The sequence below is a fragment of the Sceloporus undulatus genome, chromosome 8 (assembly GCF_019175285.1).
Source record: "Sceloporus undulatus isolate JIND9_A2432 ecotype Alabama chromosome 8, SceUnd_v1.1, whole genome shotgun sequence".
Lineage (NCBI taxonomy): Eukaryota > Metazoa > Chordata > Lepidosauria > Squamata > Phrynosomatidae > Sceloporus > Sceloporus undulatus.
In genome coordinates, this window is record NC_056529.1 from 22538414 (window position 1) to 22564916 (window position 26503).

Here is a 26503-nt window from a genome sequence, read left to right on the forward strand (position 1 = left end):
CGCAGTTCTATGCCCAGGCATCCTCTCAGGTGGAAGCATGGTGTTTTTGTTATTTGTGGTTTTCCCATATTCACGGGGGTCTTGTGCCCCTGACCATAGCAAATATGGAGGGACGAGTGTGATTTGCAAGTCTTTTCTGCAGTTTTACCAAAGGTGCCATGCCATGCTCAAAATGCTGGATACATGCTTCTGGGTTGCACAGAGCTCCTAATGCACCTTTCCCAAAATGTGCAGATGGAGGAAGAGGCCTGAGTAAATCAGTACCTGGTACCATCTTTTCAAATCAAATGTCTTCCTTTAAAGAGGGGATCTTGTTGTTAGCTAGGTGTTACCTGTATGGGCCAAAGGAGGACGTTGATGTCTCCATTGATGCCGTCAGGTCTGTACATGGAGCCCATTCCGCCGGTGGTAAAGGAGAGGACAGCCTTCTTGTTCTAGGAAAGGGAACAGAAACGCAGTCAGGCTCCATTCAGGGGCTGCAAAGGATGGAGATGGGCAGAGTATGGAAACTTTGCAGCAGAAGCCGCATCTCTGGGAAAGCAGCTCCTCTCCCTCCACGCATGCATCTCTTTGGGACTCCCAAGTAGAGTAAGCCCACTGAATCATGTTGACTTACCACCCAAGAACTGATTCAACGGGGCTACTTTATTTGGGCTAAGAAACCAATAGGAGTCAGATTATATTTTGCCTCCTAGGTTGGAGCATCTCTCAAATGTACAGAAATGCAGACCGGCTTGGCTTTGTGTGGTTGATCCAATTAAAGTAAATAGTAATAATATTATTAGTTAATTAATTTCCCGCCTCTCTGGTTGGATTGAGGAGGCTTCCAACAGAATAAAATACTAAACAGAATACAACAAAGAATACAATACAATACCCAATAAAACCCATGATTCTTTCTTCCAACATAACACTTAAAATACCCAATCAACAGTAGGCTCATGGGAGCATTAGTTGAATGGTGAGTAAAGGCACAGGTATATCTTACTCACTGAATGGGTCTACTCTAGTCAAGACAAACAACCCTATGCAGGCCACAGTCCTGTCCCTTTCTCCTTTACCCCCATTTATGTCAGTTTAGGGGCACCATTGAGCCTGTGATGGTGGGGAACTGGATTCCCAGTTGTGCCAAATCTAGGCAGAATTGGTTATTGGTGGACCCAGTTCTCCCTCCCCCGGGTTGTCTGGGGATGCTGGGCCCTATCAGCAGAAGGCTGGGATGCTCTCTTCTCCTGCAGGCCACCTGCTGCATCACTGACCACCAACAAGGTAAATCGGTCAATGGCACCAAATGGAGCCGTGGAGAGGTCTGGGGCTGCAGAAGAGGTGGCCTCACATGTCCAGCGTCCAGCTCAGGGGTACTGAGCAGAGTACAGGGCAGATGGCTCCCAATCTCTGACCCTTCCTGCCTTCTTCAACCTCCTGCCCATGAGGCATCCCTACCTGGAAGGGCCCCTGTTCATACATGCTGCTGTAGGAGTAGGCAAAGCCAGACGTCAGGACGCGGTCGTACCAGCCCTTCAAGATGGCGGGAAGTCCAAACCACTGCATGGGGAACTGGAATTGGGGGGTAGGGGAGAGAAAGAGAAACATTAGGGCTCTTCCTTCCTTTCCTTCCCCTTCTGTCTACCTGCAAGGCTTCTGGGCAAATCAGATTAAAATCATATAGATCCAAATTGCCTTCCAAAAGGACTCCATTTTAATGATTTAAATTCTAGCTTGAATCACGATTGTTGTGTGCCTTCAAGTCATTTTCGACTTATGGCATCCCTAAGGTGAACTTATCATGGGGTTTTCTTAACAAGCTTTGTTGAGAGGATTGCCATTGTCTTCCTCTGAGGCTGAGAGTGTGTGGCTTCTTGCCCAAAGTCACCCAGTGGGTTTCATGGCAAAATGAGGAATCGAACCCTGGCCCTCCAGAGTTGTGGTCCAGCTCTAAAAACCACTACGCCACACTGGGGCTCTACTGGGAGATATCACTTATCAATAATGGTATCAGTATCATTATCAAAAGAGTTCTAATTGGCAGCTTTTTTACTGGGAATGAATGGTGGCTTAATGCGATCAGAATTCATATTCAGAAAAGAGGGTTTAATTGAAGTCTCTGGAACTCCCTCTCACCTCTTTTGTTTAATTAATTGTTTGATGCAATGGAATCCTGGGATTTGTAGTTTGGCTGCAACACAGAGCTGCATAACACAGATTGCATCCACATTGCAGAAATAACCCAGGATGGCACCACTTTAACTGCCATAGCTCAAGACTATAGGATTCTGCGATTTCTAGTTTATTGTGGCAGCAGAGCTCTCTGAAAAAGGAGGCCAACTTCTTCTGAAAGGGCAATTCCCAGAATTCCATAGCCTTGAGCCAGGGGAATTAAAGTAGTGTCAGACCGGATTATTTTTGCAGTGTGGATGCAGCCACAGTTCCTGTGCAACTAACTCTCCATGAAATTTAGGTTTGCCAATCTCAAGGAGTGCTAGGATTGGTCCTGGCTTTATAAAATAAATACAATTGGGAGTGAAGGCCAAGGAAGGCGGCATCCTTGTTGGCTTGTCACCTTCACCCCAGGGACCCCAGGGGACCCCCAAAAGCCTGGGAACATGGCCGCTGAGGACGTGGGGAGGTCTAAGGGCCACCTGGAAGATGACCAGATCGGCTGCGGCCAGCTTCTTTTGCTCCTCTACGATGTCTCTGCTCAGGCGGCCCTCCTTCCACGCCAGCCCGGCCTCCATGCTGTAGTTGAAGTGGTGGGGGTCCTTTGGGGTACCTGGAGGACAGGGGAGAGAAGGAAGAAGTGGCATCACACAGGTGAGAGATGGGGACAGACCCAGAGCCAACTCGGACCCTACGTACCCGTCACGTCTTCCCGTGAAATCACCGGGTTGAACTTCATGGCGTAGAGGTCGGAGGTGGCCACCTTCCACCCGGCCTTCCTCAGCGCCTCCTCGGCCGCCTCTTTCATGGCGTAGTTGAAGGAGGTCCTCTCTGGGTGGGCCAGGACGATCAGTGCGCTCCTCCCTGCGAGGGAGGCAAGGACCAGGCATTCGGCAAGACTGAGGGCAGGAGTGGGGCTCTGAAGAACGCATTCGGCCCAGACCTATCCCTCATTTCTATCCAGGCCGAGTCTCCTTTATCAGAAATGCTTGGGACCAGAAGCGGTTTGGATTTCAGCGGTTTGCATATATGGGATCCAAGTGTAAACATTGAAATTCATTTATGTTTCATATACACCTGACCTACATAGATTGCAGGTAATTTTATGCACAATAGAGTGAGAACTTGGTATCTGCTGGGGTTTGGTTCCAGGACACACACACACTCCCATGGATACCAAAATATGTGGATCCCCAAGCCCCATTAAAAACAATGGGGTGGTATTACTACTACTACTACTAGTGCAATGCATGTCAGCGCAACTGCTGGGGTCCAACAACCCTTGTCAGCAACTCCAACGAGTCCTGGGGTTAAATCAGACCCTTGGAGCAGAGCTGGCAAATTTCCAGAAGCAGAAGCGTGGCTCCAAAGTCCAAGTTGGGATGACAGCAACTGGATGTCTTCCAGGAACTGCAGCAATACAGGAACCTCCGGGGACACACAGCAAACCGATGCTATAGCTTCTTCTGATAAACCACCAGAGAAACTAAGTCTCCCAAAGTGCTCTTTATTCACAGTGCTATAATACAAAACCAGATCTCTAAAACTCCAAACCATACCAATCCAACTCCTACTTCAAACCCACAAGCTATCCCTTGCAACCCCTGGGTTTATATAGTCTCCAGACCATGTGGTCTCCCAAACCCAGTGAGTTCAGGTGTGTAGCCATGTCATGTGTCTCCTGTGCAATCCAGACACATGGTTTCATCAGCCATGGCTACTTGCACTTGGCCACTGAAGTGTCCTTGAGCCAATGAGCTTCAGCTGTGCTGATCAGCCTTGCCACTCTGCCGAATGCTCATGGTCACACACACACACATCAAGCATTTCCCTGTGTGCTGTGTTTTAACCCTTTCAAATCCCTGACAATGCATCCTTGGTATCTGCTGGGGTTTGGTTCTGAGACCCTCCATGGATACCAAAATCTGTGGATGCTGAAGTCCCATTAAATACAATGGGGTATTTATTACTACTACTACTACAATGGACTCTTGGTATCCACTGGAGTTTAGTTCCAGGATCCCTCATGGATACCAAAATCTGTAGATGCTCCAGTCCCATTAAATACAGTGGATAGTAAAATGGTGTGGAAACCGAATCCGTGGATGCTGAGGGCTGAGTATTTTTAATCAGTTTGTGCATGAAACAAAGTTTGTGTGCACTGAACCATCAGGAAGCCAAGGGGTCCCTGTCTCAGCCAACCCTATGGACGGTTTTAGAATATGGTGGGTTTTGGAATTCCAAAGAAGGGAGAGGCAACCTGAATCCTGTAGTAAAAGAACAGAAGCCATCATGGCGTAGTGATCTGAGTGCTAGACTAGACTCCTGGGGGACCAGGGTTCGAATCCCTGCTCAGCCATACAAAGCCACTGGGTGACCTTTGGCAAGCCACACCTTCTCAGCCTCATGGGAAGGCAATGGCAAACCCCCTCTGAACAAATCTTGCCAAGAAAACCCCATGACAGGGTCACTGTAAGTTGGAAATGAGTTGAAGGCATGCAACAATAGTGGTTCAAGGCAATGGCAAACCTCCTCTGATGAAATCCTGCCAAGAAAACCCCATGATAGGGTCACCGTAAGTTGGAAACGGCAGGCGCGGGCATGCGGCAATTAAGTTATTAGAATCCCGTAATTATATGATTATAACCCACCTTGGATCCCATTGTGGGAGAAAGGCAGGATAGAAATCTTGGAAATGAATAAAGAAATAAAATGACAACAAATGGTGGTGAACCACCTAAGAGCGAATCTTGCAGAGGAGCCTCCTCTTACAGCTTTGCCTAAGGAGCCTCCCTTACACACAGCACACACCCTGCGCACATGCACACCTTGTGTGCCAGGTTGGTTTCTCAGGGCAAGCGCAGGCATGACTTGGGCCAGGTCCCAGCCCTGGAGCCATGCGCTTCCAATGCCAAATTAAGCACGAAGGACTGCCCAGTTAACCCCCCAGGCGCCCCTCAAGTCAGGAGGGGGACCCACAGGGCCTTGGGGTCACAGACAGCTCCCCACACGTTTGCAGGCATCTTCTAGGCATGCAGCCCAGGTCTTTGTGAGTCTGGCTCTCCTGGAAGACCCCATACAGACAGGCCAAAATAAAGCTGCTTTGGGTCACTTTGGGGGGATGAAGTTTAAATGGCACATGCAATTTAAGAGGCCAGAAGCTCCACAAAAGCTGTGCTCCAGTCCTTAGGACACGGCTTCCAGCCTCATCCTTTAAACAGCATACCTCCAAAGTGACCTGAAGCAGCTTTATTTTGGCCAGTCTGTATGCGGCCATAGTGGGCCCTTGAGATCTTCTATGGGTTGGTTCCACAGCACCCCCCTCCCCCATGGATACCAAAATCTATGGCTGCACTATCTATCGTTATCATCATCATCATCATTATAGTCCTCACTTGAAATGCCAGTTGAGCCTTTGGGAAGAGAAGCGCCTAGGCAGCTGGGCTTTGCAAGGGACAGAGGCTGAGAGAGAGAGTGCCCTGGGAAAAGGAAGCCCTGGGAGTCTCTGCTGGAGGGACACACCTGGCCAAGGGACCCCCTGGTTTCCCTCCCTTTGGGATGCAATCTTGGCATCTTATATAAGGGGCACCATTTTCTTCTGCCATTCCAGGAAGAACTGGGAGGGACCCAGAAGGGCTCAGTCCAGGCCCAGACTAGCCGGAGGCCAAGGGACTTGTCTAGACTCTGGAGAGCAGGGTTCGAATCTCGGCTCAGCCCTGGGGATAGCAAGGGCAAACCTCCTCTGAAGGCATTTGCCAAGAAAACCCCAGGACAGGTGGGCCTTTTGGTGGCCATGAGTCTGAAGACGCAGAACAACGCCCTCCCTCCCTCCCTCCCTCCCTGCCCAGCGGGACTGCCGCTCCCAACATCCCCAGCCAAGAGGCCCCAGGGCTCCCCTCTTACCGGCCATGGCTGCAGAGAGAGAGAGCGAGAGAGAGCGAGCAAGAGGCGCCTCCTCTTGGCTTGGCTTTTAAAGAGACCCAGCAGAAAGAGGAGGAGCTGCTGCTGCTGCTGCTGCTGCTGCTGGGGAAGGGCTCTTGGTCAGCGAGGCCGGCCCCAGAGAAGGAGGGGCCACCCCCTGCCCTCCCCAAGGCCAAGGGCCACCCAGCCCAGGCCCTTCTCCTCCGTGCTCCAAGCCCGGGACAAGAGGGCCTCCAGCCCCTCTCTCCCCTTAAAGGCAGCCTGCTCCAAAGGGGAAGGGAGACCCAGGAGGATCCTAGGGTTGGGACTAGCGACGAGCCCAGCCCCCTTCTGCCCTGGAGGAAGGCAGCATGCAAGCCCTCCTCCCTGGGACAGGTGGCCACCCAGCCTCCTCTCTTCCCACCCTCCGAGGGAGCCTCTTTCACTGTCTGGAAGTTCTTTCCAGACAGAGAAATATGGCCAACCTCCTCCTCATGCTCTACAGGGAGACACCACCCAAGAATCATAGCTTTGGAAGGGAGCCCCAAAGGGCCATTTAGTCCAACCTCCTCCTCCTGTCTTGAAGGAAAACCCCATCCAAGACTCATAGGATCCTAGAGATGGAAGGGGTCCCAAAGGGCCATCTAGTCCAGCCCCATTTCTGCCATGCAGGAACTCTCAATCAAGGCCTTCCCTGGGACAGGTAGCCCCACAGCATCTCTCTTTAAGCCTCTTCCACCGCTGAACAGCTCTTACTATCAAGGGCAGGCGAGAAACATTTTAGGGAATGTTTTGAAAAACAATATCCAATTAGCAAAGCACAGCACCTGAGAACTGCCCCCAACCCAAACCTTGGCCTGTGGGTTGAAGAAGACTGGGGCCCTTCCCACTGTGGGGCATTGGGTTCAGGGCAGGCGTGCTGAAGCCGGAGAGGAGCGGTTTGGACTTGCCCAAGGGAGAAAAGCGGAGGCCATGAGGGCCTTTACAGGAAAGCTCTTGTGGGACCGGCTTGGCAAGGATAAAGGGCCTGGAAGGTCAAAGGGGAGACTGCCACCTGGGCAGGGTGCCCTTCTGCTCACTGCCCTCCCAGACCTTCCTTCAACAAAGTCTAGCAAAGCTCATGCTGCCAACTTCTCTCTTTCAGTGAGTCTCAATGGAGACTGGTTTTCCAGACTGTATTTTTGCATTCCTTCAACAATAGGGAAGAAGAGTGAACAGAAAAGGAGTAGTTCTTGAATGCTGATGGGAAAAGGCAAGACAAAGAGGATTCCCTTCATCCCAGCTTCTACCCAGGGACACTTCAGTCGGTATCCACAACAATCAAAGAGATTAAGGTGTGTTGTTTGGCAGGTCCTCCCTGAGGCCACAAGTGTTTCCATAATCCTGTCGTAAACAAGAACCAACACTTTGCAAAGGGATCGTGCAGCACTTTGGGATTAATAGAAAGAATCCGGTAGCATGAGCTTCCCTAGACTTGAGCCTACTTCTCCACTAAGTGCCTCTGAGGAAGGAGGCTCCAGTCTAGGAAAGCTCATGCTGCCAGATTCTGTGCAGACCGGTTTTCCAGACTAACGCTGCTATGTCTTTGCATTTTAAGAACAAACATGTGAAGTAAACCTTGAGTAGACCTCATTCTCTTTCTTCTGGACACAATCCCAGGGTGTCCCAATTGGCAAAAGCAAGCCCAAAGGGATGACGACGGAGTCCCTTCAGCCTTTGTGCCACAGCAAGGGATTATGGGGAAAATGCTCAACAAAAGGTCATGTATTGTTTTGGTCTTGTTTGCAAAAGGTGGACACACCTTGGGCTACCTTTGTGGCATTACTCTGGGGCAAATTCAGGGACCTGGGGGCCATGGTGGCTAACCAACAGGAATGCATTGAGAGGCCAAGACAGCAAGACTCACACACAGTTCCCAAAGCAAGGCTGTAGTTGCAGCTTCAAACTGAGAAGTTATTGCCCCAGCTTTACTGCCTTCGTTTCCAATCAGTTCTTGGCCTGGAGGTGTTTAGCGTAACCTTTTTGTCAACAAGAAACCATTCCCCTACATTTCAGTTCAAAAAGGCGGGCGCTATGACTCCCGGACTCTCAGTGATGAAGAAACCATGAAAGCTAGTAGTATGCAAGGAGCATTTCATACGCCTTGGCTGGCCTAATAAAAGGGTCTTGGCTTTTGTCTCCTGGACAGCTTCTTTCAAATGAACTTGAACATATGGCTCTGCTCAGCTTGTCCCAGCTTCTGACTTAGCAATTTGGGAGGCAAAAGCAGAAACATTTTTTAATGTAGGCAGGCTTTTTAACGTAGTAACCGCGACAGGGTGCTCTTATATGCAGTGTATGCCTTATGTTTAGTTATGCTTTAATTTTTTTTGTTTTTCATGTTAATTTTAGGTTGTTTTTAATCAGATGATTTTAAAGGTTTTAAATTTTTACTGTAAGGTTTTAAAATTGTTTTTAATGTAAAGTCGAAGGCTTTCATGACCGGCATCCGTAGTTTTTTGTGGGTCTTTTGGGCTCTGTGGCCATCTTCTAGCAGAGTTTCTTTCTGACGTTTCGCCAGCATCTGTGGCTGGCCTCTTCAGAGAATGCTTTGCCTGGAAAAACTGGGTGTATATATACTGTGTGAAATTGTTTTTATTAATGGGTTGCCTTGGGTCCCCTTTTTTGGGAGAAAGGCAGCATAAAAATGAAATAAATAAATAAGGCCAACAGAAAAGACAGGTGAAGATCCTCCTGCTTTGCTAAAACACAACACAGCCTTGCACTCTCTTGAGAGAAAGATGGGGCAGAAAATGTATTTTGGGAGGGAAATATGTAATCTGCACAAAACCACATTTTCTGCACAGGAAAGCTAGGGGCTTCTTTTGCACAGATCGTCCTGAACTTCCAAAGTAGGAACAGATGCACGGCTGCTGTTCTTCTCAGCAGTGGGTCTCTTGAAAGCCGAGACACCCTTTCCCCCGCATTGGGGGTGAGAATATTAAGAAACGTTCCTCACACCCCTACTTCTGACATCCTTCTGGTGCTTGCAGGGAAAATTCAAAGCAGAAAGTACTTTGCCAGCACCATATCTGCAGGCCAGGCAGCTGCCTGAGAGGTGCTCTTGCTGCCGCTGCCACTGCCTTCCACCTTCTCACGCCCAAATTGGCCTTTGGGCTCAGGAGCCCAGAGGCAGGGAGGGGCCCTCTGTTGACACCAGGAAGGGAGCAAAGTGGCAAGGAAGGCAGGGCACCTTGTTTGCACTGCAAATACAGCTATCGAACCGTTGCTGCCAACTGAGATAAGTCTCTGGCTATAGTGCGCCTTTGCTGATGATGAAGCGATGCATATCAAGGCAAAGGCAGGAGGGACAAAGTGGCTGCTAACCAACCCAGCTCTTTCCTTTTAGAGGAGGAAGTGTAACATTACAGAGCCAGGAAGCAGGAGAAAGGTAACCCCACAGGCCAAGGCCCCAACTGAACAAGGGGGAAGGTTCTGCTCTTTATTTCAAATGTGACTGTTTCACAGAAGGTAAGAAAGGTGGTGTCTTTACGGGACCAATCCATGCTCAGTTGAGATAAGAGCACTGAAGTTGGATCAGACCAAAGCAGATTGATTTGCTCAAACATCCAGCTCTGTGGGGGAAGCCCACCAGCCACTGCAGGGGCTGCCTGAATGGAAAAGCAGAGATGAATCGCACAGAAGGGATTCTTACTAGGATCAAGGGGGAAACACTGTGTTTTCTATGATACGGGCAGGGTGCCAGAGAGCAATCAACTTTCCAGAAATGCATATTATCAAAGCATGTGAGGTGGAAAACCCCCAATGCCTGCCTCATCAGCCCACATTCTACCTTTTGGCACATGAAAGAGACAGATCTGTCTTCCCCTTTCACCAAGAAAACAGGAGAGGACGGGGGGGGGGGGGGATGCTGGTTTATTCAGAAACGGCTGTGGCTCAATCTGCCCAAGAGGAAGCTGACTTTCCAGATGGCACAAGGGTCAGGTATTCTGTCTTCCCCAGACACTCCACTGCTCTCCCAACCACCATTGTCTGTGGCCTAAGAAGTCTGCAGGATCTGCAGATATTGCCACCCAACGCAGCCCAGCAGAAGGTCCAAACCTCTGCCACGGCAGGCAGAGAAAAGCCTCCTCTCTCAGAGTCACCAATCCAGAGACAGACATGATGGAGGCCGCACCTCGCTTCACCTCTTCTTCACAAACTTTTTGGTGGCCATGTTGGGGTTCATACGCCTCCGGCCTGCTCCCAGCGCCGCATCCCGGATCTGGAGGTTAGCCGCCCGGCTGTAAATGTCATTTTCCGCAAAGGGAGAGACTCCTGCAATGTAGTCGGGGTCGAAGACGTTGATCTTCTGCCTGGCCTTGCGGGAGAGCCGCTGCTGAGGGAAGTGCTGGTCCTCTGTCAGGTGAGGGTTGCTGGCATGCTTCCCACCTTGAGGGGCAGGCAGGGAATACTGGGGGGGCAGAAGAAACACACAGAGATACACAGACAGACTCAGCAGGAGAAGAGGAAAGCCTGAGGCTCTCCTTCCCAAAACCTCTCTGGCTTCCCGTATCAGCCAGAAGAGGAAATTCCTGCTTGGCTTTTGGCCCTCTCAAACTGGAGAGCCACAGGTCAGAAGATGATGGTGAAAGGCCAGAGAGTGGCCTTGAGACTGAAATAAGGTAGAGCCCTCCTGAAGGAAAAGTATCCTCAACCAAGGAACAACTTAAGAAGCTGCAGAGTTATTTATATCTTAGGAATTGCAAGGAAAAGCAAAATTAAGTGTTTAAATGGCATTCTGACTCCATACCCTCAACTACCTACACACAATGACAATAAGAATCTGAGCGTGAATAGTTTCCACTTGTGGCTTGCTTACTGATTTTGCATTATGTCTTATTATTGCTGCTTAATGACTGGCTGTGAGGAAATCCTGCAGTGGTCTGGGGCATGGACAGCCAGCACGGCAGCAGGGAGGAGAGGAGAGATATGTGTGTCTAAGGTAACTGTATTAAGAGAGACAAATGGGCTGCCCACCCAGAGGGGGTCCACTCACCCGGAGCCCACGCGGGTTCAGGACCTTCGGATTCCGGGAAAAATGCATGTGGAGACTACCATCATCAGCTGCAGTCACCGCCACCTTCTTTAGAGTCTTGTTTCCACAATGGGGGCAGAAGAGTCGCGTCATTTCTGAGGTGGTCCTGGGGGATGGACAGAAAGAGAAAAGGAAAGCAGGTCAGCCAGCAGCTGGAGATCTATGGCAGCTTCTGCAGTATGACTGGACTCACTTCATATCAACCTGGTACCCTTTTAAAATATATTTTCAAGAAGTGAATGCTGAAACTGGACTTCTAACTAATCCATTGGTTTGTTTTTAGCATAACTGACATTAATGCGTTGTAGACAAACAACAACAGATGACAGTTCTAAGGCAGGGAACTGTTTGGTGTTTCTTTTCCTCATAAAGCACTGTGTGTACACTGACAGTGCTATATAAATAAATGATGATATTACTTTATGCTGCAAGCTCCTCTGGGTCTCATATTGGGAAAGAAACAGGCCAATATTGATAATGACAGTAAGGTATGCCTGAAGACAAAGGTGGACACGTACTTGAAGCAGCCGTGGCAGCGCAGGATGTAGCTCCGGGCATGGCGGATCAGGAGCCCATTCACTGCCAGGACATGCAACCCCATCTGCAGCAGGACGTTCTGCAAGAGAAGACGGGGTGAGGGGTTTCTCTTACAAGAGGAGTCAGAGATGGTAGAGTGCCAGCAGACCCTCATCTTTTGTGCCAGCACTGGGTGTAGTTCATGACCTCCACAAGACTTCACCTGGTGCTGAAAATTGGTGCTTAATAGATGCAGCAGATGGTGCTCAGCAGCCAACATTACAACTGGGCCCTTAAAGAACCCATTCTGGACAGTCTGTCCCAGCAATCCAATTCTTCATGGATGGCTAAACAGGGAGCATTCTTCCCACCCCACAGCAAGGTAGATTGAAGGTGGACTCCCAAGGGTGATATTGTGCAGAAACAAGGAAAATTAGACAAAGAAATGAAAACCAAAGTGCACAAGCCTGATCCCATCTCCCTTGTCATAACAATAAGATCTGTAGAGGCATAAGGGATAAAGAAAAAAATACACTCAGTCTTCATATCTTTCCTAGCCTCAACCAACCAAATGCAAAAAAGGTATCTCACAGAGTCCCTAATACAAGCTAATCCTTTCTGCATCGATGGGCAGCTGTAGATAACTGCCCATGATGATAAAAGGACTTCAGTACCCATCTGCCTGGTGGCAGAGGCCCAGTTCACTTGCCCTCCAGCACTGCCAGCCGCTCTCCAATGGCAGCCCCTCAGTCACTTGCCTGCATGGCGAAGTCAGTGGTCATGCAGCCGACCTGCACGCCCTCAGGCTCATCTCCTTGGCCCAGTTCTTGCTGGATCTGTTTGATGTTGCTGGGCGTGATCCAGCCTTCCTCTTCGTCCCCGTCCTCTCCGCTGTCCCCCTCGTCGCTCTCCGGGCCTTTGGGGCCTTCAGGCTCAATGCGGACAGCATCAGCATCCTAGGGAAGGCAGACAGGCCAATTCAGCGAGGAGCCCACAGAACACAGTCCCTGCCCAGCCTGGTGAATAGCCCCTTGCCTTGGGTTGGGAGAGCCCAGGTCTCCTCACCAGCAAGGCCTGCAGGTCTTCTTCTATACTGGGCAGAGGGTTCCTCCAAAACAGGAAGGAGCCAAATTCGGAGGATTCGGAGCCAACTGTGTCTGTACGTTCTTGGCTCTGTGATGTTGAAGGCTGCCTTTCACGCCCTGAGTGCTTGGTCTGGGGTTGAAGGCACAACACAAACATGTCCAAGTGATTGGAAAGACCCCATCTCCCTCTTTGAGCCTCCACAGATTCCCACACTCCGCAACTAAGACTCCAGGTATATTTCCACCTGCAAGCCCTGCAGAAGCAGCATGGTACTCCTGTGATCAGAGTAACCTGCTTTTAGCTCAATAAACACTTTTACCAAAATTAACAAACAATAAGCATGCCCACTGCTGTCGTTGTCACTATCATCTACCAAACAAGAGAGAGGGTACTTCATCCTCCTCCCACTTAATGCTACGCTCTGCTTTTCTATGAAAAACAGGGCAGAGCTTTGGTGAGTGGGGCTCAGGCAGGAAGTTACCTTGGAAGGGAGATGAAAGCCAGCGACATGGATGGGCGCTTCTGGGTGCTGTTTCGTCAAGGTGAGCTTCACCTGCAAGGATCGAAGGATGGGAAGGGCAACAGTGTGGGATGAATGTCATGTATGGCCCTTGCGATCCAGCTGCACTTTCCCCACAACTGTTTTACACCTTTGCATGCTCCTGGCTTGAGGACAGTGTTTTTCTAGCCACAATGATAAATACAGAAGCCCTGTACCTTCTGCTCTGGCTCCTTCTTCAGGTGAGCAACACCAACGTTCTCGGCTTCCAGTTGGTAAGTCAAGGCCAGAACCTGGATGTCTGTGGCCGAAAGGCTGGGGTAGTCACCGGTCTTCTTGGAAAACTCGGTCACTAAGAGGAAGGGAAAGAAAAAAATATTATAATCCTTGCTCAGTGACACTGCTTCACGTCTCTCCTCCTGGAATTACAGTCTGACCCCCAGATAAGCAGATAACCGCAGACAAGCAGAAACAGCAGCTAACGCCATATTTCAGCAGAAGTTGACCAGAATCATAGGCTACCATATATACTTGACTATGTCCTGTTACAGACTGCCAAAATAAAGCTGCTTCGGGTCTCTTTGGAGGTATGCTGTTTAAATGATGCATGGGTCCTAAGAGTCCGGAGGTCGCGCCAAAGCCACACTCCATTCCTAAGCCCTGGAGCGCAGCTTTGGTGCAGCTTCTGGATTCTTAGGGTGCATGCTTCATTTAAACAGCATATCTCCAAAGAGACCCCAAGCAGCTTTATTTTGGCAGTATTTAACAGGCCTATAAGTCGACCTCATGTATATGTTAAAGGAAGGTTTTGTGGCCAAAATTATGGCTATCAAGAGTAAAATTTAGGGGCACGTAACAAAGGATCTAAAAGGGTAAGGGGATTATGTAATTTTTATTTTTGTATGTATTGTATATGTTTTTGATGTATTTTATTGGCGTAACCTGCCTCAATCCTTTTGGGAGACGTGGGTTTCCATGCCCATGGGAAATCGAACTCAGACTCACAGCCTGATGCTCAAACCTCTGCGCCACACTGGCTCTCCCTCAAAGGAAACCCCTTTGCCTACTGACACTGCAGCTATGTCTCTGAAGAAAAAATATATGGTTTTCATTAGGCAAAGAAGATTCTTTCAATAGGAAAAGAAGACCACCAAATTGCAAGTGGGCTCTCTCAGTCCAGGAAGCTACGGCCAAGTTTGCAATTCCAGAGCAAGGCTGTTGCTGAATCAGGTTGTTGGAAATGGATGGCACAATTGAGAAGTGCAGAGGGATAGGATCTTGGTGGTGGGGAGGGCAGAAGTACAGGGAGGCCAGTGCGAATTTGGGTGCTGGAGCAGAATGGGCCACGCACTCACCCAGCCGGACGTATTCAGGGAAGGGCTGCTTGAAGTGGAGCTGGTAGGGGAGGACCGCCAGACGCCTCCTGGTCTCCTTGTCCCGGATCTCTGTCACCACCTCCCGGATCGTGTAGATGTTTTTGCCAATCTCCTGCAGAGGGAAGAAAGAGAGACACAGGGGCCTGATTAGGAAATGTAAAGACACGACTGTGAACACTAAAGAGAAGATAATCCAAGCCATTGTATTCCCTATCATCATGTACAGATGTGAGAGTAATACACTCATCCCTCCATATTTGCAGCTTTGATATTTGTGGATCTGATCATTCACGGATTTGATTAATATGTTCTCTCTAGGAATATCTAGGCCCTCCTCCAGTGCAAGTCTATGGTCAGCTTTAACTAAAAGTTGCCCTGAAAGACCTAGAGATTATTCCTAGAGAGAACACTCTACTAGGCCTTTGTAGCTCCTCCATTGCAGTTCTATGGTCAGTGTCTGTCGGACGTTGGCCACAGAGTTGCCCTGGAGGACCTAGAGAGTCCTAGAGAGAACACTCTCCTAGGCCTTTGTAGCTCCTCCATTGCAGTTCTATGGTCAGTGTCTGTTGGCCACAGAGTTGCCCTGGAGGACCCAAAGATTCCTAGAGAGGTGTCCGTCCTCTGAGGTCAAAACGCAGTGTTCTTGTTGTTGGTGGTCTTCCATATTCACGGGGGTCTTGTACCCCTGACTTTAGGAAATATGGAGAGAGAAGTGTTTACAAAATAAGAAGATAGAAAAGAGTCGTCAATCTTCTTTTCCAAATCTACATATTGACCATTCGTCCAGTTTGACTAAACCTTTGTCATTTAAGCCTAATGTGCATCATCCCAAAGTCGCTTAATCTGTTTCGATGGCTGACTCTCAGTGCTCAGAATCCGCGTCTCGACCCCTTTTAGGTCTCCTCCCTTCTCTGCCTCCTGGACCTTCTGTCTTTTCATTTCCAGCAGGATTAAAACACTTGAAACAAAAGACAAACAGGTAAACTTGCCTCAGAAGCACTTCCTTACAGGCTGCAATCCCTCCCTCCTTTTTCCGTTTCCATTTAGACTTCCTTTAACCAGAATACATTCTTTGCGGCATTTAGACCCATAACTTTAATCACAATTGTTGTTGTTGTTGTCTTATTTTAAAACCGAAAGAGCTCTCTCCCTAGAACTTCAATCGGGGGAACAAAGGGACGAGACCCGTCCGGATCAGAGGAATACTCTCCGAAGGGCCTCCCTCGAGGCCTCCAGGCAGCTCTGGTTCCAAACGGAATCAGCGGAAGGAAGGAAGGGCAGTGATCCGTGGTTGCGGACGGAGAGAGAGAGAGAGAGGGGATACCTGCAGAGGAGCTCCCTTTAAGAAGGCGCCAGCGTCGGCCACAACGTGTTCCACCGGCGCCATTTTGTTGTCTCCGTCCCGAGGCACGATGGGAAATGTAGTCTTAGGCCCTCCTTTTAGGGGCGCGGAGCATGCCGGGGAAAAAGGACGCAGCTGGGCGGGGCTTTCCCTGAGAGAGCCTCCCGAGGCCGCTCTAGGCGCCCCGCCGCCCTCTCGACAGCCTCCGTTTCGTCACGTGACTCCTCGCCCGTCGTCACATGACCAAGGCGTCGGGGAGGCGGAAGTGGGAAGAAGAAGAAGAAGGTGAAGCAGGAGCCGCGCCGCCGGTGAGTCTTTGCTGCTCTGTCTGGGGCTCTTGTCCTGAAGGCTGTGAAGCGCCGCAGGTCAGAGGCCTTGGAAGGAGCCAGAAGAGCCATTCGAGACGAGGAAGAAAGCTCCTTTGTGGCAGTGGATGGTGCTCTTCACGGAGCGGCTCTTTGAATCTTGTGACGCCGCTCTGAGAAAGTCAATATCACGCTCCTAAGAACAGTAGTTAAGGCCGGACAATCCAGAGTAAAGCGACCACTGTCCGCAATAGTCATTGCCATTATCACCATTAGCCCGATTGTCCTTCTTGTCGTGGCCATTGCTGGGGCTTTCCTGGCTTAGTCTTCCTGCTCCGATGGCAAAAATCCAGGTGGAAGTGGGGAAGAGGGTGGCCATAATGGTCCTCTATTACCAGGGACAAAATGGAGGACAACTGCAGGACCTTTAAAGGCCTCCATCTTCTTAAATGCCCTACGGTTTGGTCTAGCGTTTGTTCCACGTTTCTGTCAATCCTGGCTCCAGAGGGAAAAGTGGGGCTCCCTCCTGGCATTCCTGGGGCACCTTCTTCAAGGAGGAGCCCAGGCTCTGACTCCTTCAGACCCTCACTTCTAAGGCATTGCTTCCGGTGTATAGTGTGTGTGTGTGTCTGTGCGTATATATGCGTGTATAGATATCTATGGTGTATAAATATATACTGTATATATATGTGTGTGTGTACTAAAATGCAGCATTCATTCGTTCATTCATTTCCTTGGGGTATTGACAGCCTGCCCTTCAGCCCTAAAGGCTCTCAGAGGGGCTTACAATTAGGGTTCTCTCAATCCGAGGGTCCCCTGCCCTCAGGCTTCCAATCTGAAAGACAGGAGCCAGAAGGAGAAGGAGAAGGGGATGGCGCTGGGAAGAAGGCCTGGACCCAGGCAGAGGACGCAGGGAGGGCTCTGCTCCTTAGCGGAGGCTGGGCTGATGGCTTTCATTGGCCTCCGGTGGATGTTTTTAACCTACATTTCCAGACTTGCTCAGGAGTAGATACACTAACTACCTGTTTCAGGAGGAGACAAGGGCAGATAGCAACTGATATTGGCCACTGTCCCTTGTGTTGCTGTGCTTTGGGCTTTTGCGCCCCTTGCTTGCCTCTTGTGTGTTTGGCAGAAAGGAGTGGTCAGCGCTGATGTTGTTTGGATACACAACGCAAGCCACAACCTGCTTTTTGGGGTGTCCACCTCCTGCCTTGCTAAACTCTGGCCTTGACGCTGTCCGAGGGATGAAACAAATGCCTGAGAGCCTCCGGCCAGTTTGTGAAGATGGATGTCTTAATGATTAGTTGGGTTACTTTTCTTCCTTGGGAGCAGCTGCTCTGCTTACTAGACTTGGGGAAGCATGCTCTTTGCCAGCAGTTTCTGGGGGGAAGCTTTGGTTGCTTGCGGAGATCCTCAGCGAGATCAGTCCACCGACTCCTTCTTTTGCGGGGCAAAGATGAAACTCAGCCAAGAAGGAGGCTCTGGCTTTCTCCTGCTACTCTTGCCGGCCCACTTGTCATCCAGAGACAGAAAATGCACTCGCTCCACGCTGCTGGATCCTGAATGGGCCTGAACATTGTCAGCCATTCTTGGCCTAAGAAAAGAAGTAAAGTAAAGGCAAGGATGGGGATGATGGGTTCGGCAACGGCAGGCGGAGGAGAGGGAAGCTCCAGGCCCTGTCAGGCAAGGCCTTGCTTAAAGGCCGGCACTCACTTTGCATCTGCAGTGCGGAATTAATCCAGTTTGGCTCTGCTTTGGCTGCCATGGCTCCATGCTCTGGAATTCTGGGATTTGTAGTTTTGTGGGATACTTAGCCTTCCCTGTCAGAAGAATCCCATAGCACTGAGTCATGAGAGTTAAGTGTTTCAACACATGTCTGAAAAGATCCTTCTAAGCATTCAGTATGGTTTTCTCTTCTGTTTCATCTGCATTTCCCCATCCGTTCCTTTATTGTAAGCCACCTTGAGTCCCTGTACTGGGAGGAAGGCGGGGTACAAATAAATATAATAACAAGAAAACAGTGGTGGCCTCAGGCTGCAGGTGCTTAGAAGCTGCAGAGCAATGCCACCTTGTTTGGTTTGTGCCCCTGGTGCCAACCTGCTGCTCTCAGGTGTAGAGGAAGGTGCTGCCCTTTTGTTAGCAGTTGTTCCTTCAATGCAAATCTGGCTGTACCTTGGCTGAATCTTGTCCTTCTGTGCACAGATTTCCTTTTGCCTTGTGGGTAGATGGGGGCTGAATGGTGTAGGGACCCCTTCCCATGTTCCTGGAACTGCTGTGTGCAACTCTTCTCCTGATCTCTGCTTGTTATCCTTTCTGTGTCCCCTTTACAATGTGGGTGAAAATAAAATACTGCCCAAACTGTGTATACTGCAATTTTTACAAAGGCATTCCTGCTAAAAATAAGACCCAGTGTGGTGTTGTGGTTTCAGCACTGGACTATGGCTCCAGGAGACCAGGGTTCGAATCCCTGTTCAGCTGTAGAAGCCCATTGGCTGACTTTGGGCGCTCTTGCCTAAATGATAAGGTTTTTGTCTTTCAGTTAACTTTTAATTAGCATGAGTTATCTATCTTTCTCATTTGTCTAGGGCCCCGATGATGAAATGGCTTCTGCAGAGCTCTCTGGAGAGAAGTCTCCACTTACCGTGAAAGGTGAGCCATTGGCTTCTTGACCAGTCCCAGGTGGTTTTAAGAGTCCAGAGCAGCTGGACACTGGTGTGTGTGTTGTGTGTGTGTGTGTCCATCAGCCTGTCTCAGATCAGGAAGTCTTTTGGGCTCTCCCAAAAGCAAGTGAACTCAGTAGATATTCACAATGTTGAATGGAGGCTTTAGGCTTACACAGAACCCAAAAGTAATGGCGCCAAGCAGAGACATGTTTTATTTTGTTCTGTTTCTTTTATATGAAAAAGACCTGGGGGGGGGGGATGACATTATGTACCTGAGCTGTTTCAGAGAGCTCTTCAGCAGGAACAGTTGAGTGGTTTACATCTTTTTGTCTTTGGTTTAAGGAGCTCCCTCTGAAGAAGAATGTTGTTGGACTTGAAAACTTACATTACACACCCTGCTGCATCTGGACTGCAGAAATAATTTAGTTTGACACCACTTTAATTGCCATGGCTCAACACTGTGGTATTCTGGGAATTGTAGTTATGAGAGACATTTAGCCATCTCTGTCAGAGAGCTCTGGTGCCACAACAAACTACAAATCCCAGAATTCCATAGCATTGAGCCATGACAATTAAAGTGGTGCTGGACTAGCTTATTTCTGCAGTACAGCTGCAGCCTCTGTCTAAAGACCCTTCTGCCACATGAGTTCAAGAGCCAAGGTCCTTCTCCATCTTGGGAAGGGTCTCTCCCTTGCCCTCTCCCAGAGTGCCTCTGATGGTGGTGGGACTGGGAGAAAGCCTCTGATTCACATCAGCCCCAAACAATGGCGTCCCAGTGGCTCAGGATTGTAGGAACTAGAGTCCAAAACATCCAAAAGCCCAAACATTGACCCTCCTCTGTATTTGTCTCTAAGTCAGAGGTTGGAATCATGCAGCCCTCCAGATTTTATTGAACTAAATATACCCATCATTCCCAGCCATTGGCAGTGATGGCTGGGGAGCCTCACCCCTGGTTTATATGGAGTGCGGCGGAGATGAAAAGTAGGAGGACTTTGACCTGATCCTAGGAGCTTTGGATGGAAGCCAGAGAAGAAATGTTTTTTCTTCTTTGTTTCTTATGGTATTTATACCCCGCCCTTCAGCCCTAATGGCTATCACTATCATTATCATTTGCATGCCAAAATGATTCCAAAAATGGTTGTGGGCCATCCTCACCCTCCCTCCATGGACTTGAGGAATAGTGTGTTGCTATAGATCTCCACACAAACCTACAAACTCTTCAGGTTGCTGAAGAGGTAAAAATAATGCCTCAACTTCCCACCACCACCATTTTCCTTCTGGTCAGTGAAGACTCACTGCTGTGAACAACAACAGTCAGAATCCCTCAGCCAGTGTGGACTACAAGCCCCCAAATCCCTGAGCCAGGCCTGAGAGTTGCAGTTCAGATTGGCTGGGGGATTTTGATATTCTTGTCATTGTTAGCTGGGGGACATTGGTTATGGCTGGATGATGGATGTGTGAAATTTTGCTGGCTGAAGGCTTCTGAGACTTGTCCAAAAGAATAACTTTTCCAGTCACTGTGCCTGATGGCTGGTGAACCAAGAACATGCATAAGGAGCTGGCACACACCATGCGCTCCTCTGTCCCCAAATAGATATGGCGTCACAGTGGTCAGGTGCCATGCACTATGAATGGTCTGATGACGCTCCCAGGCCCTGGAAGCTGGGAAGGAAGGGGAAATTGTAGGGCCAGGAGGGTACAAGGAGCCTTCCTTGCACACAGGCCAGCTGTGTGCAAGGAAGGCTGCCCCTCCTGCACCGCCAGGGGGCCCCCACAGTTCACAACTTGGCTGAATGGTTGCAGATGTTTTTGTGGTTCTGCTGGATATGTCAGTCTGGGCTCTCCAGGCACTGGGGATGCGGAGAATATGCAAAAATATGCCAATGGTGTCGGATAAACCTCGATGAGAAGAATCCTGGACTGATCCGAATTGTTGCAGTTCAAGGCTTGTTCCTTGCAAAATTCACAAGTGGTAGGGTTTGTTTGTTTTTTACATGGAAAACATTATTCCGCTGCACCAACTAGAGAAAAATCAGTAGAGACATTTGTAAAAGACTGGAGATGTCTGGTCAGCTTTTTGCAAAAATATTGGCTAGGGAGTTCTTAGGTTTGAAAATGAGAAGGACAGGATGCTCGGAAGAAGTGTATGACATAGTTTGTATAGAGAGAGGTATACTGGCATTATTTGCACGTATAACCACCAAAAAGGAAGTCAGAACTCACTTCAACTTAGTTTCCTTTGAACCAAAGATCCCACTGAAGGGGAAACTTGTCCCCTTTCCTACTTGGCTTCAGGTATGGAGGCATCAGTCAAATGACGACAGAGGTGTATTTGATGAGTTTCCCTTACATCTCCACTTCCTTCTCTCCTGAGTTAGAATCACAGAGTAGGAAGGGGCCACAAGGGCTATCTACTCCAAGTCCATTCTGCCAGCCTGGAAGCACAACTAAAGTGTTTCTGAGAGATGGCCATTCAACATCTGTTCAAAGAGGTCAACAGAAGCAGATCCACCACCCTCTCATTACACTGTCCAACTTCTGTTTGAGTCAAGACATTCTTCCTCATGGTTAGGTGGTATCTCTTTTCTTGCAGTTTGAGTCTGTTGGATCCTCAGTGGTTCTGGAAGGGTTGGAGTGTCTCCGTCCCTGGCATGTAATCTTTTCTGGCTACCCCAGGCTCCGCACCATCACAATTTTGGCCAGTCTCAAGGTGACTACCTCCTCCTTCCCACTGGTCCAAGGAGCCACTGCTTAATTCTTCCACTTCTTCCTCCCAGTTATATCGGCAAAGCCCAAGGGGCATGGTGGCCGCCAGTCTCGGATCACCTCCTTCGTGGAGGTGATGGCCGATGGGCTCTCCAGCGAGACCAAGAAGACGGCAAAGAAAGCAGGGAGCTCTGAGCTGCTCTGGAACGAGAGCCTTGTGCTGTAAGAGAGATGTGTTTTTTTGGAGGGGGATTCTGGGAGGGAGGGAGGGAGGGGATGTATGAGTTGGAACATATGCAGGGTAGTGGCCCATTGGGTCAGCTGCGTGTCTGGGCCATATAATGTTATTGTAAGTGACATATTGGTGGAGCAGGGGAAGGGGAAATTTTTAGGACTACCAGAATCCCTAGTCAGCATGGTGGCTAGGGATTTTGGGAGCTGCAGTTCCCCAAAGTCACTTTCTGCCATCTTTGTGCAGCTATGGAAGGTGTACTTTCCATTTTTTGCGCTCTTTTGAGCAGTCAGGCTGGATCGACAGGGCTGTCTGCCCATTTATTGCTTTTGTTCAAATGAGTAGATGACTTCTATTGTATCCTCTCCTTTGGGTTTTATTTTGGTTTTTATTTTGCTTTTTAAAAGAAATGCTCTTGTGCAATTTGTTTGTTGCCGCTGGCCCAGATCCCGTAGGCTTATGGTTTTGTCTTCCTTTTGTACCGGCTGACCCCAGGAATGTCACGCCTCAGACCCATCTGGACGTCAAATTGTGGAGCTGCCACACTCTGCGGAATGAGCTGCTGGGCATGGCGTCCGTCAGCCTCTCCAACCTGCTGAAGCAGAGCAAGGGGAAAGGTATGCTGCCGTCCACATCTCCTTCCCCATATTGCAGACCTGCTTGAAACCCACTGAGTGATCTTAGGCAAGTCATACTCCCTCAGTCATAGAGAGAGGCAATGGCAAACACCCTCTGAATAAATCTTGCCAAGGAAACCCTGTTATAGGTTCACCTTAGGAACGTGACATGAAGACACACAGTAACAAATAATAAATACAAATATAATCATAGTGAGAAAGAGGAGGAAGATGAAAGAGGGAAAGGAAGAAACAAGGTCTCATTGTGAGTGGGTGAGAGGCCTGTCAGGTGTGTGGTGTGGTTGCGTTGCTGCCAGTGTTTGTGTGCGTACGTGTGTCCCTCAGTGCAGGAGAGCAGACGCCTGCCCAGCGACTGCAGGCCTTTGGCCGCCTGCTGCTGTTGCCATTTGTGGTCTCTGGAGTGGTGGCATAAAGGCCTCCATTCAAGGGTTCTGGGCAGGGGAAAGGCTTGCGTTGTCCCCTCTGGGCCAAACCACTCTCCCCCAGCAGCCCTCCCTCCCAAACCCATCTGTTTGGGAACACAGAGCGTGTATTGAGAGGGGCAAGGCCAGGATTAAAGGGGAGTTCAGAGCAGCACCTCGGCTTCTCTTCTGGAGTTTGGGCAGGCAGTCTTCTCTGGCCTACTCCTGACACCCTCTTGCTTCAATCGGATGGGGAAGATTTACTAGTTTTGAACTCCTTGCCCTGTTGGAGCCTTGTCTCTGGAGTGTGTTGACTTGGAGGAGAGGTGGACCCCCTCTCTGGCCATGGAGAGGACAGAGTTTGAGCCCATGGCCTTCAGGGATGGGAGGGCATGTGTGGGTTCCCGATTTTATTCTCCCCTTCCTCCTCTACCTGCCCACCCCCCCTCCACAGTTGTGGGGAATGGCTGGTAAATCCAGGCCAAGGGTCCCAGAGAGCCATCCAAAGGCCACCCTCCTTCAGTGGCAGGAGCTCAGCCTGGTGCAGGCATCCTCACCAGCACTTTTGGGCTGGCACCCCATTGCCAAGGAAATTTGCTACTGGGGTCCCATGTCTTGCTTTGCCTCTTCCTCCCGCTGGTCCTCCACATGTGCCAGCTGGAGAAGGCCAATACTTGGCATTCTGAGTTTATGTACTTTCAAAGCATTTATTTGAATGGTTTATCTATCACCTCTCAGCTCACCAGGCCCCTTCCTCCTCCCCCGTCATGGACAGGGGAGAGGGGTATTTTAAAAGCCAGGCTAAAATTACTCCTTTCAAATAATTTAATTTCTCTGCCCCTGTCTGTTTCTCTCCCTGTCTTCTCTGTGGTATCCTGACATGCACCTTTCTGACTCCTCTGAGTGGAGTTGGGATCCTAGGTCTCAAAGGCTCCTTGCTCTGCCGCTGTTGCTGCTCTGCTCAGGTGTCTCTAGACCTTTGCCTTCACAGTTGTTCTTTGGTTCTTGCTTTTGAACAAGCATCCTGGGACATAGTTTTTTGTGGGATTTTCGGGCTTTGTGGCTATGTTCTAGAAGAGTTTATTTCTGACATTTCACTGGCATCTGTAGCTGGCATCTTCAGAGGCTCTAAAGATGGCAGCCACAGATGCCAGCAAAATGTCAGGAAAATACCCTTTTAGAACATGGCCCCATAGCCTGAAAAACCCACAAAAAACTATGGATGCCAGCCATGAAAGCCTTTGACTTCACATCCTGGGACGCCTGAAAGTCTAAACTGTTTTATTATGACAGATGCTTTGGTATGCAGTTATTTATTCAATTTATCTTCCTCCTTTCTTCTGATATGAGACACCTATTTGTTGCAAAAGTTTAAAAAATTAAATAAAGAGTTCTTTTAAGAGCACTTAAAACAATTTTAGAACAGTAAAAATAAAAAGGTAAAAGCACAGCGCACCTCATTGAAGGACGACTACACAGTAAATTAAGTGCCAAAAGCCTGCCTAAATAAATAGGTCTTCTTCACCTGGTGTTGGAAAGAAAGGAAAGGTGCTGCAAGACCACTTTGCAAGGCTGTTAGGACTATCCTCTTATGCCCTTCTGTTTAATGTCCTAAACAGAGCCAATGTGGTGTACCAGCTTGAGTGATGGACTCCAGAAGATCAGGGTACAAATCTTCTGTCAGCCATGGAAACCCATTGGTAACCTTGGGCAAGCCTCACTTTTCTTTCAAGATCGGAGGAAGGCCATAATGGCAAATGTTTGAAGAAATCTGGCCAAGGGAACCCTAGGAAAGGGTTGGTGTAAGTCAGAGTCAACTTGAAGATATAGCCAATGTAGTGTGTGGTTTGAGTGTTGGACTAGGGCATTGGGAGACCAGAGTTCGAATCCTCACTCAGTCAGGGGAACCCGCTGGGTGACCTTGGGCATGTCACAATCTTCTTTCAGCCTCAGAGGAAGGCAAAAGCAAACCCCTGTCTGTACAAATCTTGCCAAGAAAACACTGTGACAGGGTCTTCTTGGAGTCTCCATAAGTCAGCAATGACTTCAAGGCACACAAGAAGAAGAAGAAGAAGCTGTAATTCTCCATCCTTCTTTTGGGATTGTGTTAGAGATTGCTTTGTGACACATCAACCCAATTGGCTGCAGCTGTGAGAAAAGAGCAAATGTTACATTTGAGTTTGGGGGGAAAGGATCAGAACGAGAGAGCCAGTACTGTAATGGGGTAATGCCAGGCGTGGCCCTATTCATGCCTTGGTGTATTTTATGTCAATTTATTTAGACCAAGGCAGGCAACTGTGGCAGATTCAGAGACCAATGTTCTCCTTTTAGGACCTTCTGAAGGCCACATAGATTGCCAAAAATACGTACATAAATAAATAGCAAAATGGAGAAATAAAAAAATTCCAAAACAAAACTGTAAGTCCTTTTCTGTTTTTGAAAAACAGATGTTTTAAAATGGTAAACACTGCAAGTGTGTGTGTCTTGTGTGTTAAAAGTACTACAGTGACTTACACAGATCAGTTGCCACTCTTGAGAGGCAATCTCCCCCCCTCTCCTTATTTTCTTGGTTTGGACTTAAGGGCTGAGAGCCACTGTATACACAGAATCAATTATAATAATACACATTGCAGTTGTTCAAGCTGACCCCAGTTTACGGCAACTCTGTCCTAGAGTTTCATTGGCGAGATTGGTTCACAAGAGGTTGTTTTCTGATGGTCTTAGGCGACCCCTGTGAAAGGATTGTTTGACCCCCAAAGGGATTGTGACCCACAGGTTGAGAACCGCTGAACAGCCCACCCCAGCACTCCTTACCCCCAAACAGCACACTTAGCTTCTTCATTTCCCTACTGAACTTTGAGATAATTCCCCATTGCTTGCACCGAATGCGCTTTTCCTTGGGGGGGAAGGAAAGCACCCATCAAGCCAAGCATGCATAAGCTGGACCACTCCCTCAGGGTAGCTGCCCCGTGTGGGGTGCTGCCTCTTCCCTCTTCAACACCTTCTTAGCCCGAGGGACTGTTTAGCTCTGGGTTGCTTTGTTGCTGCTTTGTTCCCCACTCCTTGCACCCATTCCTGATAGAAGGAGGAAGGCACAGCAGTGATGGAAACAGAGAAGTGGGGAAAGGCTGGGCCCTGCTCTTTCCCTTCCCTTTCAAGAACTGACATCAGCCTAATTCTGAGACATGGCTTCTTTCTTTCTCAGTCTAACTGCTTCAGTAGGACTTTGCATCTACCTCCAGGCCTCTTCTCCATAACAGAGCAGGGAGAAAACCTCCCAGTCCTACACAGTTGCTTGCTGCTGAAGCTTCAGGAAAGCACCAGCCCTTCCCTCATGGCCAGCTGGGAATTCCTGGCTAAATGGTAGCCATGGGGCTCTGGGCGATGCAGCCAGCCAGCAAAGATGGGGGAACTGAGGACTCATTCATGGGTCTGGGGCAGCCTCCCCCCCAAATCATAACAGTCCTGCCACTAACATGCTACACGCAACAAACACACCACAACCTGGCTTTGTGCACAGGGGAGCAGCCAGGAGAGCAGGTCCCCTTTGTGCTGGGGGCACAGGGTTGGAGCGGGTGTTTTATTTTCTTAAAGGGAGCAGTGGG

General features: G+C 49.2%; 3 protein-coding genes across 9 annotated transcripts in view; 1 reads left to right on the forward strand and 2 right to left on the reverse strand.

The window, feature by feature from the left end:
- NQO1 (NAD(P)H quinone dehydrogenase 1) overlaps positions 1 to 6206 on the reverse strand; it is a 12205-nt gene extending 5999 nt beyond the window's left edge. Inside the window, exons 1-5 of the mRNA XM_042438611.1 lie at positions 6061 to 6206; positions 2857 to 3021; positions 2640 to 2770; positions 1444 to 1557; positions 333 to 434 (exon numbers count right to left, since the gene is read on the reverse strand). Coding sequence (XP_042294545.1) covers positions 333 to 434; positions 1444 to 1557; positions 2640 to 2770; positions 2857 to 3021; positions 6061 to 6067 — 519 coding nt within the window. The 5' untranslated portion in view covers positions 6068 to 6206. The remainder of the gene's footprint in view (positions 1 to 332; positions 435 to 1443; positions 1558 to 2639; positions 2771 to 2856; positions 3022 to 6060) is intronic.
- Positions 6207 to 9955: 3749 nt separating this feature from the next.
- On the reverse strand, positions 9956 to 16089 carry NOB1 (NIN1 (RPN12) binding protein 1 homolog). Of its 4 annotated transcripts, none has more exons than XM_042480898.1 (9): positions 15936 to 16089; positions 14591 to 14723; positions 13454 to 13587; positions 13218 to 13289; positions 12716 to 12865; positions 12409 to 12606; positions 11653 to 11750; positions 11096 to 11240; positions 9956 to 10510 (listed from the first exon to the last, which is right to left on the reverse strand). In XM_042480898.1, the coding sequence occupies exons 1-9, from the start codon at positions 15996 to 15998 to the stop codon at positions 10241 to 10243; spliced, it is 1263 nt and encodes a 420-aa protein (XP_042336832.1). In that variant the 5' UTR covers positions 15999 to 16089; the 3' UTR covers positions 9956 to 10240. The 4 variants fall into 4 exon arrangements, with proteins under 4 accessions (XP_042336832.1, XP_042336831.1, XP_042336833.1 ...); XM_042480897.1 differs by having other exon boundaries at positions 12686 to 12865; XM_042480899.1 differs by lacking the exon at positions 15936 to 16089 and adding an exon at positions 15410 to 15545 and having other exon boundaries at positions 12686 to 12865.
- A 77-nt stretch (positions 16090 to 16166) lies between these two features.
- The window catches only part of WWP2 (WW domain containing E3 ubiquitin protein ligase 2), a 35534-nt gene continuing 25197 nt past the window's right edge, over positions 16167 to 26503 (forward strand). For 2 of the 4 annotated variants that reach the window (XM_042480890.1, XM_042480891.1), the window contains exons 1-4: positions 16167 to 16261; positions 18844 to 18907; positions 21699 to 21849; positions 22355 to 22476. In XM_042480890.1, the coding sequence (XP_042336824.1) occupies positions 16193 to 16261; positions 18844 to 18907; positions 21699 to 21849; positions 22355 to 22476 (406 nt within the window). In that variant the 5' untranslated portion in view covers positions 16167 to 16192. Of the gene's footprint in view, positions 16262 to 18843; positions 18908 to 21514; positions 21632 to 21698; positions 21850 to 22354; positions 22477 to 24402; positions 24701 to 26503 lie in introns of those variants that run through there. The other 2 variants (XM_042480892.1, XM_042480893.1) reach the window with 2 other exon arrangements.